At 50.8% G+C, this 13,992-nt stretch overlaps 1 protein-coding gene across 1 annotated transcript in view; it reads left to right on the top strand.

The window, feature by feature from the left end:
* Window positions 1–323: 323 nt before the first annotated feature.
* LOC126534614 (uncharacterized) overlaps window positions 324–13,992 on the top strand; it is a 28,399-nt gene continuing 14,730 nt past the window's right edge. Inside the window, exon 1 of the mRNA XM_050181886.3 lies at window positions 324–512. Within this exon, the coding sequence (XP_050037843.1) occupies window positions 395–512 (118 nt within the window). The 5' untranslated portion in view covers window positions 324–394. The remainder of the gene's footprint in view (window positions 513–13,992) is intronic.

Genomic DNA, 13,992 nt, shown 5'->3' with positions numbered 1-13,992 from the left:
TTGTTTAAGCATTTCCACGTTACAATGTCCATTCTCAATATCGTACCCTGTACTGGCAGTGCTCATTTCAACAGAAAAGGTACCGCTCTCTTCGTTCCCACCGACATTGCTTCCGCGTCGTCCGTTCTGCGTACCCCTTTTTTCGCGACGCCGGTGGCATCCGGAACGGTTCCATCTGTCGGCGCCACCCCATCCCCTTCCACGACGGGGCGAAAGCGTGTCCGTGACAGGGACAGGCCCAATCGGGAAACGGGTTTTGGCGCAAGGAGTGAGCGCTACCGAGAGCGCGGCCTTGCGGCCGACCGGCGCAGCAGCGCCAGCGGCGAAGGGAGAAAGAGACGCGCCGAGAGCACCCCGCACGCTGCATTCGTGATCCGTTCGTTTCGCACCGAGGATGTGTCGCGCAAGTGCTTCGTACGCTCCGCGGTGGTGGGCCCTCGTTGCCGCAGGCTTGGCCGTCGCGGCCTTCTGTCACGCGCTCGAGCAGGATGACGGCACCGACAACGCCACAGGTGAGGGTTCGAATCGCTGCCCCCCCTTGGATGTCTTCGGATATGTCCCGGCCGTCCTTCTAGGAGTGCCATCCTCTGTCGTAACTTGAAGTTGCCTGCTATCGCCGGTTGTTGTTGAGCATGGCAGTGGATGCGTCTTCTGGTAGAGTTTGCCGACGACGAGTACTGACAGATGGAACGATGTCTGGATTTGAGGGAGCTCGGGCGGTTTGGTGTCTTTGACTTATATCACTTGCGGTGTCTTTCATGGATCGCGGTGACGAGTGCGTATGGTGGTAGCGTTGTCGACAACTCCTGCTTGCGGATTGATGCCTGGATCTCAACGTGGGCAGTTAACTTGCATCGCCTCAGCTTATGCGTTTTTGGAAGGTGTGTCGTCCTCGGTCATTGCGATGGTATATGTACTTCATCATCATCATCATCAGCCTGGTTATGCCCACTGCAGGGCAAAGGCCTCTCCCATACTTCTCCAACTACCCCGGTCATGTACTAATTGTGGCCATGTTGTCCCTGCAAACTTCTTAATCTCATCCGCCCACCTAACTTTCTGCCACCCTCTGCTACGCTTTCCTTCCCTTGGAATCCATTCCGTAACTCTTAATGACCATCGGTTATCTTCCCTCCTCATTACGTGTCCTGCCAATGCCCATTTCCTTTTCTTGATTACCTCTGCGTTAATCATCTTCTTGGAGTAATGCCGTCTTCTAGAGCAGAGCTGCTGTCTACTGTGTCTGATGATTATCGGTTGTTGCTACACAGATCACCGCAATGAATGCGTCTATTGGTAACGTCGACGACACATACTGCTGGCGGATCGCTGTGCCGATCAACTAGGCCAATAACTTGCCTCGTCTATGCGCATGCGTTCTTGGAATGCGTGTCTTGGTCTCTTGGTCAGTGCGCTGTTGCATGCATGACGGGATCTGTAAATCCTGCCATTAGGGAACATAATTATGAGTTTAACGTTCGAACTGCAACAGAATGCTAACTTGGGCTCGTTGATACATGATGGAGTATAAAGCTGCAGTGTTTGCTACATGAAAGACCCCGTAGCTTCTCAGTAGAGGCATCTGGGTTAATTTTGACCATCTGGTGCTCATTGACATGCAGTCAAAGAGCAGTAAACGAGCGTGTTTTGTTGCATTCCATTCCCAATCGGAATGCGTTCGTTGCGGTCGACAATCGAACCCGCGACCTCGTCGGGTTCAGCAGCGCAGCGCCATAACCACTGAGCTAACGCGGCGGATCCTGCCACTGGAGAAATCGAACTACTGAAATGAAAACGTCCTTCGGTATTATACACGGGGTGTCGCCGATAGCTAGTCTGCTTGCAGCTCTACGGTTCTGACATCTGGGTCCTGTCCTGTCATCGGCAACAGCGGAAGCGTATCTTTGGTCACAGTGTCACACGCGCGTCTTGAGGTTGCATGCATGGAGACTTGGCGTCGTCGGCGGTTCTCCGTAATGCCGATCGTGACTTGAATAACCGGCGATGCAGACGTCCTCGTTTTATGGACACGCTCTCGGTATATCTCGGCCTCAGTCAAGGACGCGTGTTTCTTATCGATATCAGCTGTTTTTTCCCCTTTCTTAGGCTACAACTGGGAAGAAACCTGTCTTTAATCGTCTGGCAATGCCTGGCACGGTGTAGAACTGGCCCAACGTCGAGGCACGCTCGTGCCTTGAGACCATATCAAGCGTGCCAGGTCAACAGAGTTGTTTGCGCGAGGTTCCAGTGTGGCGCTGTAGAATTATTTGCGTCGAGTTGGTTGGCGTCGTTGCTTTCGGGTTTTTCTTGGCCGTACATTGGCTGTTTGGCTGTCGCATGGGGAATGTGTGGGTCTGACTCTGTCGCTTGCTCTCGTCCCTCGGTGTCTTTCGTCCTTTCTTTTTTTTTTCTTTACTGTCGTCCTCGTGAAAGTTACGCTTGCCTTTGCTTGTCTTTGTTTCCTGATGTCGACGTACGACCAAGTTTAGGGCCAATTAATTTATGGCACGAACCCTGAGTGCAAAAACAAAGGAAGAAAGAAAAAGAAAATGGATGAATTTCCAATTAGTGACAGCTAGACTGACCAAAATATTCGTTGTTTTTTCCGGTTCATTCTTTCTTTTTTAGGGACATCATTAATTAAGACGATGCTGGCGCCAGGATGTTGATGGTGTTGGCTGCTCGTTTTCACGCACAAAACCTTTTTTGTTTTTGTATCGAATATGCATTTCAAATTCATGGCTGCATGGTTTCGGCGACTATACTGGCTTCGCGAAGCGGAGGCGTGGCAGCGTTCGCTTGCGTATACCGCAGGCTAGCGTCTTCAGATCTGAAGACGCTAGCCAAACCGGTACATCCAGACTTCCGTAGACAAAAACGGCCCACTGTCGACTACGCTTTGGCTACTCGAGCAAAACAAGCTTTTTGTCTGTGTCCGAAATCAAAACGTTGCGCTCCTCGGGCTTGTTGTATAATGTTATTGTTCATTCCGCGTACAGTTCTCCAAGGACTTATCGAGGTGTGCCGAGCTACCTTAATTGTCGTGCCACAAGACGAAAGTGTTTGCAAGCAACGTGATAAGTACGAAGCACTCTGGTTCGGTAGCTTACATGTGCATTGAAAAGCACACAGACAAAAGAAACTGCACAGTGTACGTGTGTGTTTTCCACAGAACAGAGAAAACAGTTAATTGTAACTTCGCTTTACCACATGCTGCATTTAGAATAGGTAGACGTTCAGTTAGGGGGTACAGCATAACAATACATTGAGGCGCTGACTACGACTTGCACGTAGACGATAAAACTCACGCAGGTATGAACGACACACGCTTTTCTAACCTCCCGAAGATGCTTTCCTCTGTCTGTAGCGGTCTCAGGAAGTGCCATCCGAATCGGTGACAATAATTACGGCGAGGATCGACCACGGACGACTCGGCGAACCCTTTCCTGGTTCCGAAGAACAGCGTCGCTTCCGGAACCAAGTCAAAGGCTTTCATTTCGCCAGCGCACCAGCTGCGCGGGTGCTGTGACCTCTTCGCTTCCTCCGGCATGCACAAAACACTTCCTTTCGGCCGCGTTGCCTCCTGTCTCGCTTCGCCCGAGAAACCGTGTCGTGTCTCGTACAGGTTCATCGTGCTTTGCGTTTGCCGATACGACGTATATCTCGCTTCCTGCCTTCTAGCATTTCCTCTGCACGCCTTTTTATCTTCTTCGATCTCGCGTGCGGTGATAGACGTCAGTGGGGCACTGGCACTGCGGAGTCGGTTTTTCTCCGTACTCGCGCTGCCCGTTTGCTCCCCCTTTGATAAGGCTCCGTGTGCTTCACGATACGGCTGTGCGCGAGACGGTGCATGCGCGGACGAATAACAGAAAAACCAAATGGCAGCGATGAATGTCGGAGCCACGTTGAGGTAGTCTCTTTATCGCCTTCGTGTGGATTAATGGACATTTCTATGAGAGTGACATTGTTTTAGTCTCTGACCCAATGCACACGGGATGACCTTTGTGTCTGCTTTAAATTTCTCCGCCATTGGAACGTCCCCAGCGGGAAAGCGCAGAGATATGCAGGTTTATGAATGAGCGTGCACGTGGCAGTGTGAGAATTCACCAATTGGGCGATTTCACCTGCAGCTTTAGAGATCTCTGAAGAGCAGGTCTGAGGAGGAGGCTGTTGGCTGTCTATACTTGCGATATACACGCTGTGAGGTTATTAGAGAGCGTGAAAAAAAGATGAAAAAAGCACGACGTGGTGGTTCTACAAGATCATCAAGAATTTCATTTTGTTTCGTGCGAGTCTCCTCCGCAGCACTCTTTTGTTTTCACTAATGACATCTATCGCGCAAATTTTACGCACAAACGACGGGACTGTGCAAAGTATTCGTCCACATCGCAGCTTATATTATACACCTCCACTTTGCGCGACACCTCGAATTCTTCTTTTTCTGAAGAATGATTTCGCAAATCTTCCTTCGCAATGATTTCGAGTTTAGGCAAGTTCAGCTACTTGACCGCATCGCTACTGTAGCACTTAAGCAAAGGCAAGGAATGGAAGTGCAGTCTTCTCGAAGCCTTCGGGCGTGGACTCCGTGAAAGTATTTTCGCGTAGCTTGGGGAATGTAGCCTGGTTTAGCGTTGTTCTCCTGGAGTGCACTTCTGCAGTTTTGAAACACTAAATTCTAAGCTGCGTGCCAAAGCTGCACGAATGTGCATAGCTTCTTTCTTTCTTCACGTCTCGCGGGACCGCGCTCCCAGCAAGCTTTTGAGCCGATAGCGCACTGACTTGCAAACAAAGGGCCAATCTTCGGTGGATCCACAGTGTATATTCTCGCTATACTTCGTTGAACATTACCAACTGTATGTGTACTCTTGTACAACGTGCGCCACCCGCGTCTTATATCACAGGGCAAGGTACCAAATTCAGTGAGAAAGAAAGGGTTGTAGTCGTCTTAAGTAGAGTAGTTTGCTAGGCCAGTTGGTGCATGGTGAACGTATAATGGTTTCCAGCAAGTACGGACGCGAGCACAAGAAGTAGAAACAGACAGGACAACGCTGGACTTACAACTGAAGTGTATTGTGAAAACATTCCACAAATCTCCGCCACGCATGCGCACGCAACCAAGAACAATAACACGGTTTGTAGTCAATTATCAACGAAAGTTTTACACGTACACAAAAGCGTAGTCACACCCCTTCCCGACAAAGGCAACAACACGTGGATTAACAAGATAATTTTAGAAATTGCAATTCTTTATCATTGATATGAACCGAAGGTTCACTCACACATGTGTGCGCGCCCAACTTTTGTCATGAGGAACGCTTCGCTAATTTCTCTTTCCAGTTTGCTGCGCTCACATATATGCAATCGTCTTAAGTTACTCCGGAACGTTACCGGAGTCGTAAATATTCCCTATAACACCACAGTCGATCCGCTCTTCGAGGTCGTAGACGCGTGCAGCGCAAGTCTGCGCGTCCGCGGTAAACACGCATAGCAAGGTCGTCCGCTCATTTCAATCGTCGATAACGAGCACCCCGCACGCGATGGCATCCCGTGCAATTTCCGTCTCGCGCTAGAAGCTACATATAGAGATTCTTTACGGCACACTCGAGACGCGACTTTCATTTCGTAACGATTCGTGCAGTCAAGTTTGAAACACGGGTGCGTTTGTGTGTCAAGCCGGTTCGACACGTCGCACGACGCGGCTAGTCTGGCTGTTGGAATCGTTTAGAAACTTGCCGGAGAAGATGGATGCGGATGGGTGGATAGCTGTTTCACGATTTACAAGTACAGTGTACGCGCACCCGCTTGTGGAATTATCCCGGACTGCGCTCATCAAGGCGCGTCGTTTACGGGTCAGGAGTGGGGCTGCGTCCGATCCGCCCACGCGACTGCCATCTCTAGTCCAGTGGTCCGTGCTATATTGATGCGTGTTGGAATTCGGTGAACGCGTAACAAACTGCATGCGTGTGTATTTCACCATGCATGCGAATTTAATTTAATTCCGGCGTTTTGCGGGACAAAACCCACGCTTCGATTGCGAAGCACGCCGTACTGGGGGACTTCGCATTGATTTCGACCACCAGGGGATCTTTAACGTGCCGCAAATGCACGGGGCACGGGCGTTTTCTGCATTTCGCCCCCCATCGAAATGTGGCCGCCGCGGCCGGCATTCGATCCCGCGACCTCGTGCTTAGCAGCGCGGTGCCATAACCGGCACGCTGCACCGCGGCGGGTTTAACGCGCATGTTTCACACGTTTTATGCAGCAGTGCCGGCTTTAAAAATAAAGACATAAGGAAGTATACTAACCGCACGAGGGCGGTAGAGGAAACGCTCGCAGAACAGACCAAGATGCATGCGCCACGCGTTGTGTACGAACGCGTCAAATTGGAAGTTGTCGAACGAGCAGCCAAGACAATGGGTATGCAGATGGACTTGCCAGCGCGGCAGCCACCGACTCGTACGTATTCCGCGTCCGCGCGTCTCACGCATTGAACAGCCCCGATATGAATAAATTCAAGGCTGCGCCGCTGCTCCCCCACGGACGGCCTCTCGCGTTCCTCGCAAGACGCGGCGCGGTTTCACCTCGGCAGCGCGGTCAACATCTCAACGCGCGTCGCGGTAAATCATCCGGCCCCGCTCGCTTCCGAGTCTCGGACGGGCGAAACTTTCGAAAACGTTTCTCAGCTGTCGCCGCGGGCTTGTCCGCTTTCGGGGGAACGACGCAGAACGGAGAGACGGGCGCGTCTTTTTTCGCTCGCTCGACGTGCGCATTTGGCTGCCGCGTCGGGTTTTTTCCTCGAAACAGGCCGCACGTATCCTTGAAGGCTGTGCCGGACGAGGATGCTAGTATATTCATCGCGCATCGAGATCCGCGAGGGAACGCGTATACTATAACCCTCTCCTCCCTTGCTTGCTTGCTTCGCGGGAGGCCGCTGTTCTTCCTCGTATGCTTGCTTTATTTGCAAAGTGTCGGGACTCTGTGTGCGCGCCAACCCGACTGCTTTAGATTTCTGCCTCGCGCCGGGCGATGGCGGTACGCGATATCTGACGCTGAAATCGCCGCCTCAAATTTGCATAGCAGGATGTTTCTTTGTTTATCTTGTCTTTCCTATTTTTTTTTTCTTTTGCTAGCTCGCCCGACGCCATTGGGTCACTGGTAGAGATTCATTTGTTAAGTTTCTACTTGGTGGGCGAGGGTCACAGTTTGTGGTCGCATATCGCGCGCTGCGCGCCTTTCATTTGAGGCGAAGGCTGATTACGGAGAACAGCCTATTCAGTTTCTTTTTTTCCTTGGCGTGTGTGTGTGTGTGTTTGTGTGTGTGGAGAAAGGGGGGAGGAGGGGCCATGCAGCCTGGGAAGGTCAACCGAGGCGTTGCTCGCGACTGACGAACTACACCACGTGACTCAACATAAGAAGCAAGCGCGTGCCATGTTGTCCAAATATTGGACTCTTCGGCCTCGTGCAGACTCCATTGCATGAACGAGTAGCACTACTAGTCCCGCGACAGGTGCCCCTACAGGTCACCGACTTATTTATTTATTTATTTATTTGAGGATATCGGAAGAGTTGGTGACTTTCATCGCTGGCTTTTCCACAACAGCTGACTGTCTGATCTGCTGCACATACGGAAATAACGCGAGGAAGCGGGCAAATAAAAACGCGCAAAATGATAAGCGCTTATCGTCGACGCGCTTGAATCTATGTGCAGTGTAGTGGGCTGGGTAGGACACTTGAAACAACGTGCACATAAGCGTTCAAGAGAAGAAAACAAGGCATTGAACAATACCATGGCATATACAAAGTAAGGATCAATGTCATATATGTTGGAACGTTGAGACAATTGCAAAATTAATTCGGAAATTGCGAACCAGTACAAGTTACACATACAGGTACACTACAAGTACAAATGAATACATGAACAATCGAGAGAAGTAACAAGTGAAAGCACGAATAAAATAAAATTGTGGCAGAAGTCATTGACGATGATCTCCAAAGTCAGTGCTAGCTTTCTGTATAACCTGCTGCATATCGCCGTGCCATCCGTGAATCACGGCAGGCTTATGGACACATCAGCGAATACATGAGGTGGCAATCTCGCCGCAAACCACAATGCCAAATTATACCACGAAAGAGCCTATCTTGTCGTAATCACAGCACCCCAGCTGAAACGGCAGCAATATCCGTGTAGTCGAATTGTCACATCCATTCTGGAGGATGAACCTAGAACGGGCACGTACCGATGTCGCAAACACACTGCCGAAGTTTAGTGCGCAGTCGTAGAGCCAGTGGCGCATACCCAGTGAGTCAGTGACCCAACTTGTCCACTGCGCCAGCCGGCAGCAGCTGATAGTCTATTCGGGCACAAACCACCGCGGCCCATGGACGTTGTCTGCTCGGCAACGCAGCGGCCAGCACACACACCTAGTGACCCAAGCTGACTCTCCTCGTACCGGTTTTTCTTGCGCTAGATTGACCGGCGTCCGTCCAAAGTGAGCGAAGCAGCGAATGAAGGCTGTCGGTGTGAACTACAAACGACCTGAATTGTCTCGTTGAGATGTGCAAGTGTCACTCGAGAGTTGCCGCTTTGGGAGCCGCCAGTGCAAACGCGGTTTGTTTGCTACATAGGTCATACACGGGCCATCTTCGCAGAGCGTCCGTATTCTCACCTGCATAGAAGGGAAGACGAGACATCACTGTGTCGACCAGTACTGTCATTAATGCTTCTGCACCACAACAAAGGGCAGTCACCTCACGGGTGCCGTCATCTTGAGATTTTACGCCAACTATTTCTCAATTTAGCGAGCAGTGAAGTCAAAGTAATGTGGTCATAAAGCACAGAACGCACCTGTACAATCACTTTCCTGCTCGCGAACCGACGGTAGTACCGCACATTTTTTATTCTTTTTTTTTACACACAGTAAACGGCCGCGTTAACAGGCCAAGTGATCGGCACTCAAACGCTTCCCTTAAATTCGTCGTTTAGAAACCATCTCCGTTCACGTGACGCACGAGTTCGCGCCGCACAGGCACACCCGACGTTTCCAAGGAATTCAAAGTTCGAGCTGGCGAAAGGGCATGTTTACAAAACGAGGTCAATGACAGGTCATCAGCGGGGAAGAGGCGAAGAAAAGAAACCCGATACCTTTTGGCGCAGGTAAGTACAGACAGAAGCGATAGATATCGCAAACCGGATAAACTCGCAGTAGTCGCCTCTTTTTTTTTTTGAAAGGCAGCAAAATGGGCAGATGGAACAGACGACGCCGGGACGTTGTCCGACCTATTCTCAAAAACGAAAACACACGGACTCGCGGCATTCCGTCGGCTCGGTCGCTTTGATGGATCTTTAGCAAAGCGTTCAACTTGCAGGGTGCATATTTTCGGCTGGACCTCCGGCAGCGTCCAAGAGCGCTTGTCAGCTTTGCACATCCTCCCGAAGAAAAAAAAGAAAGAGTGAAGAGATAGAGGGTAAGCGAATAGCCCTCGGTATTCGGGTCACGTTTCGCGTCCAGCTGAAGGCGAGTCTCCATGTTGTCGGCGTGCGATCGGTCGGTCGGTCAAGCTCCTCAGAACCGAAGGCTTCTGCGTTCGAAGAAAAGCACGTGAACGAGCGCGTGCAAGAGAAGGGGAGAGGGAGGAAGACGGGAAGAGGGGAGGGCTCTGGAGTGTCGGTCGAGGCAGGCTTGGGGCCATGCGGCGTTGTCGAGGCCGCGAGACACAGTGACCAACGGGCAGCAGACGGCGTCGCCCGCATTGGCATGCGTGGTCTTCGCACATCGTGACAAGGCTGAGGTTCACGGAGACATTGGACACTTGAGCTGAGTAACTCTGGTCGAACAACGGAAGTCCTAGAAGCCAATGTTTCGACAAGGTGACTTGACCATGTCAGGGAAACAAATGTTTTTCTTGGCAGTGTTTATGTTATCTCTCACTCTTCGGCACTCCCACTGGGGTGAGGAAAATAAACGTATAAGTAGAGAAGGGTGAGGAAAGTCGAGGCGTTCTAAAAAAGCAGCTGTTTTATTTTTTAATTCTTTTTATTTATTTTCACAATACAGCGGACATCTGTCCAAGCAGGAGGGGACCACGTGAGCAAATACAAAAAAAGCGAACATACAAATATATACAAGGAAAACAGTCAACAAGATACATCAAGTGTGTAGTTGTAGCCAGTGGGAATTTCCAGGTAGGGCATTCCAATTATTGATTCTTTTCGGAAAAAAATAGTATTTAAAAAGGTTCGTTGGTGCAAAGATCAGTTTTAAATACTGGCTGTGTTTGTGGCGGGAAATTCGAGATGTGCCGTTAATGATATAGTCGCGCGGTTTTATTCCTAGTTTCCCGTAATAAAGCTGGCAAAACAAATTTAATCTGGGAGCTAAGGGCTTCAAGGAGGCCAGTGGTGTCTAAATCGACCGCTGGGCAGACGTCTTCACATTCTGCGACACCTCGTGCGGTAGGGCCCCCTTTGTTTACATATTTACAAACGTGCATCTACGCGGCATACTGCACGGTATGCCGCACTCTAAGCATTTGTTCGGTTTCTCACGAGACGGTATGTGCGGGCTTTCCTCGTTTGCCGGCTCTCTCCTACCGGCGAATGCGAAACTGACAGCGCTCGACAGAAAACCAGCAATGGCCGTGCAGGAAGAATTAAGAGATGGAGAAAAATTAAAGCAACGTGGATGATTTGCGGGAACCTATATCAACCCTATAGATCGCGCACGGTTGTACAGATGCACACACACACGTGCGCACACGCACGCATGCACGCAATATAAAAAATAGAAGAGCAGAAAAGGAAAACATGGCTGCGGCGGCAGCGACGTTGGCTCTCGACTACGCCTCCCAGCAAGCTGGGTTTCACTGGAAATCCGCCGCTGCCGTCTCGGCCGCCTATCGCGTCGCCGATCTGGCGCGATTCGAACGTGCGCCCTTAAGGCTGTTTCACATGGCGCGATTTTCAGTCAGCGACACAGCGAATTCCGTCGCTCAGCGACCGCCGCGACGTCGTGGGCTCTCCGCGACGAGATTCCAACAAGTTGGTCGCGCCGTCGCTCAGTCGCAGCGATCGGCGCGATGTGGGAGGGGCAATGTGTGTTTCACCGCGCGTTGGTAGCTCTGTGGAGCAATGTCGCGCGTCAGTTCTAGCTATGTTTACGGTGTACCCACCAGCGTTTGCGGCTTAGAACCTTCACACATTTTTTTTTTTTCTTTCGCTTACACAATTCGTTTGAAAGGAGAAGCTGCACTATCCAGATCGGGAGGACGCCGCTTCAACATAAGGCACGTACCCACTTGATCGCCGCCGTCGTCAACCGCTTCATCCCTACAAACCGCGCCAGCTGCTTATATGCATGCACACTCAACAGTAGTTTGTTCTTCTGCAAAAGCAAATACTCATCCAGGAAAAAAAGTTGCGGCTCCCATAGTAACAACGAAACTAGAGTGTACCACACAGACCCATCCCACCGACGCCGCGCAAGCCGCACGGTAATACTTGCGGTGTAGAGCAGCGCCTCACTCACCGTATCTGCAAGCTGTCGTGTCTCAACGCCTTTAAACGTTAAAAATGGTGTACCTATTCTATTATCGAATAAAACTAGGAAAATTCGAATATTTGACCAGTTTCCATGTTGTTTTTGTTTAACGATGTAGGTATGGATACTTTGTGAGCAGGAGGCAGCCCTGCGCATCGCTGCGACGGATATCGCGCTGCCATAAGCGCATGTGAAAGCTGTGAGCGAAAATCGCTCTGCGACGTGCGCGGCAGAACGATTTTTTTCGCCCCAATCGCGCCATGTGAAACAGCCTTTACTCCACCGCCGGGTAGCGCTTGTTTTGTCGACGGAATTTCGCGGCCGCTTATTGCGTTTTCCGCGTCAGCTGCCGTGGCGTACGGAGTCGGGTGGGTCTTATTACGTTCATTTTCTTTCTTTTATGTCTTTCTTCCTTTTTGTCTATTGGTGCGGCCACTTTCTCGACGTATAACTTACTCCGGCCCCGCCGTCGTGTTGCTTCGGTCGTGTGTCGGTCCCGTCCTTCTTCGGCTTGTTTGTTTCTTTCGCTTTGTGTTGTTTTGTTTTACTCGTTTTGTCTGCACATTTCTTTTGCCTTTCGCCGTTTTTTTTTTTCTTGTCTGCTCGTGCCGTTGCGTGCTCGCGTGTCTTCCGTGTCTCGGCGGCCTCATTCGCAACGCGTGTGATGCGCTCACCGTTGTCATAGCTATTGTGCTGTAGCACCGCCACAACTGCCGTAATTTCGTGAATTTCGTGTGCGTCTACAGCGGCAACGATTGTGATAGCTCGAGATCACCCAATATCAACGTACTTGGCAACCGGTGCTCTCAGGGCGCATATTCGGCACGTTGCCCGACTACCTCCTCACCATCTTGCCGCTCTACCCGGAGAAAGGCCACGCACAACTTTCAGTCGTATAATTGATGCCAATCGTACCTCATTGCCATCGAACTACACGCCTGCAGCAAGACCATCCTCACCTTTATGGTGCCTGCACAGACCTGAAATATGCCTCGCCATCCCAGGAATCAGGAAGAAAGCCAAGATGCCGTCGTTTGCCCTTAAGCAGGTCACATTAGAACTTTTACATGAGGTGCACAGTGGCCGCGTACACGTTTACATCGATGGCTCAGTCACATCTGCAAGTGCAGCTGCCGCTGTGGCGATACCAAGACGATCCGTCACAATACTGCTAAAAAAATGTATCATCAACGACAGCTGCTGAACTGGTAGCCCTGCGTGCGGCTCTTCATTTCATTCAGGAGGAACCACCCCACGCATGGTCAGTCTTCTGTGATTCCAAGGCAGCCCTACAGAGTGTACTCTCAGCACTGCGCCATGGATCACATGAGCAGCTCGTCGCAGAGATCAGAGAATTCCACCATCGACTAGTTGACGAAGGACACGATATAATATGTCCGTGGTTGCCTAGTCACTGTGGCATACATGGCAATGATCGAGCAGACGCAGCTGCCCGATCTGCCCATGACGGCGTCAACTGCGTTGCCATTCCTCTTTCCAGAGCCGACGCAGCGAAAAAGCTTTCCGCACTTGCGCGTGACCTGACATTAACCCAATGAAATTCATCCGATTTCACAAGTGCGCGCCTTCATACCCTGGACCCTAATTTACAGCTTCGTATTCCGCCCGAGCTTCGACGACGTGACTGCACCCTTCTAGTCCGTCTATGACTTGGAGTAGCATTTTCAAATGCCTACTCTTTCCTTATGGGAATCGCCAACAGCCCACTTTGTGACTTCTGCGGGTGCAATGAAACAATCGAGCATCTTCTTTGTCAGTGCTCTCGTTTTAACCCACGAAGAGCGGTCCTCTCAGCCACCCTAGACAAACTGGACAAGCACCCAATGTCAGAAAACAAGATCCTTGGAAACTGGCCTACGCGAACATGAGCGCGATCTGCTATGAAGGCGCTGCTGCGATACTTGAAAGACACGGGACTTTCTGAAAAATTGTGACTGTACACTGTGTGACGTAGGACTGTACGGTGACACTGCGTAAGACTAGGAACGCCTTTGCGGGCTGCGTGACAGTTCCCACAGAAACAGTTCGTGTGTACGTGCGTGTGTGTGTTTAGGTTTTTTTTTTAATCCTTATCTCTCTCACCTATTGCATCCCCTTGCCCCTTCCCCAGTACAGGGTAGCCAACCGGAGATAATCTCGGGTTAACCTCCCTGTCTTTCCTTTGCCTCTCTCTCTCTCTCTCGTGAATGCCACCCGGGGTTGTTTTCCTAGAGGGTATCCCAGTCTCCTCAACTTTACAATGGGCATCGTATTCGTGAATGGCAGCGTATACGTTTCAAAGCTACAACCCCATCGAGTCGCGAGGAAAGAAGCCGAAACACGGCTGTGTCTTTGTGTACTCGCTTATGCATGCTTTACTGTGATACAGCATTTGGTCGGAAGCTGCAGATTGCGTCAGCCAATCGGCGGTGTCGACCTCCGATTGCGCGCGTCT

This window comes from Dermacentor andersoni, chromosome 7 (genome assembly GCF_023375885.2).
Source record: "Dermacentor andersoni chromosome 7, qqDerAnde1_hic_scaffold, whole genome shotgun sequence".
In the NCBI taxonomy this organism is placed as follows: Eukaryota; Metazoa; Arthropoda; class Arachnida; order Ixodida; family Ixodidae; genus Dermacentor; species Dermacentor andersoni.
The sequence above is the reverse complement of the archived record's forward strand: the minus strand, read 5'-3'. Positions and strand labels throughout refer to the sequence as shown.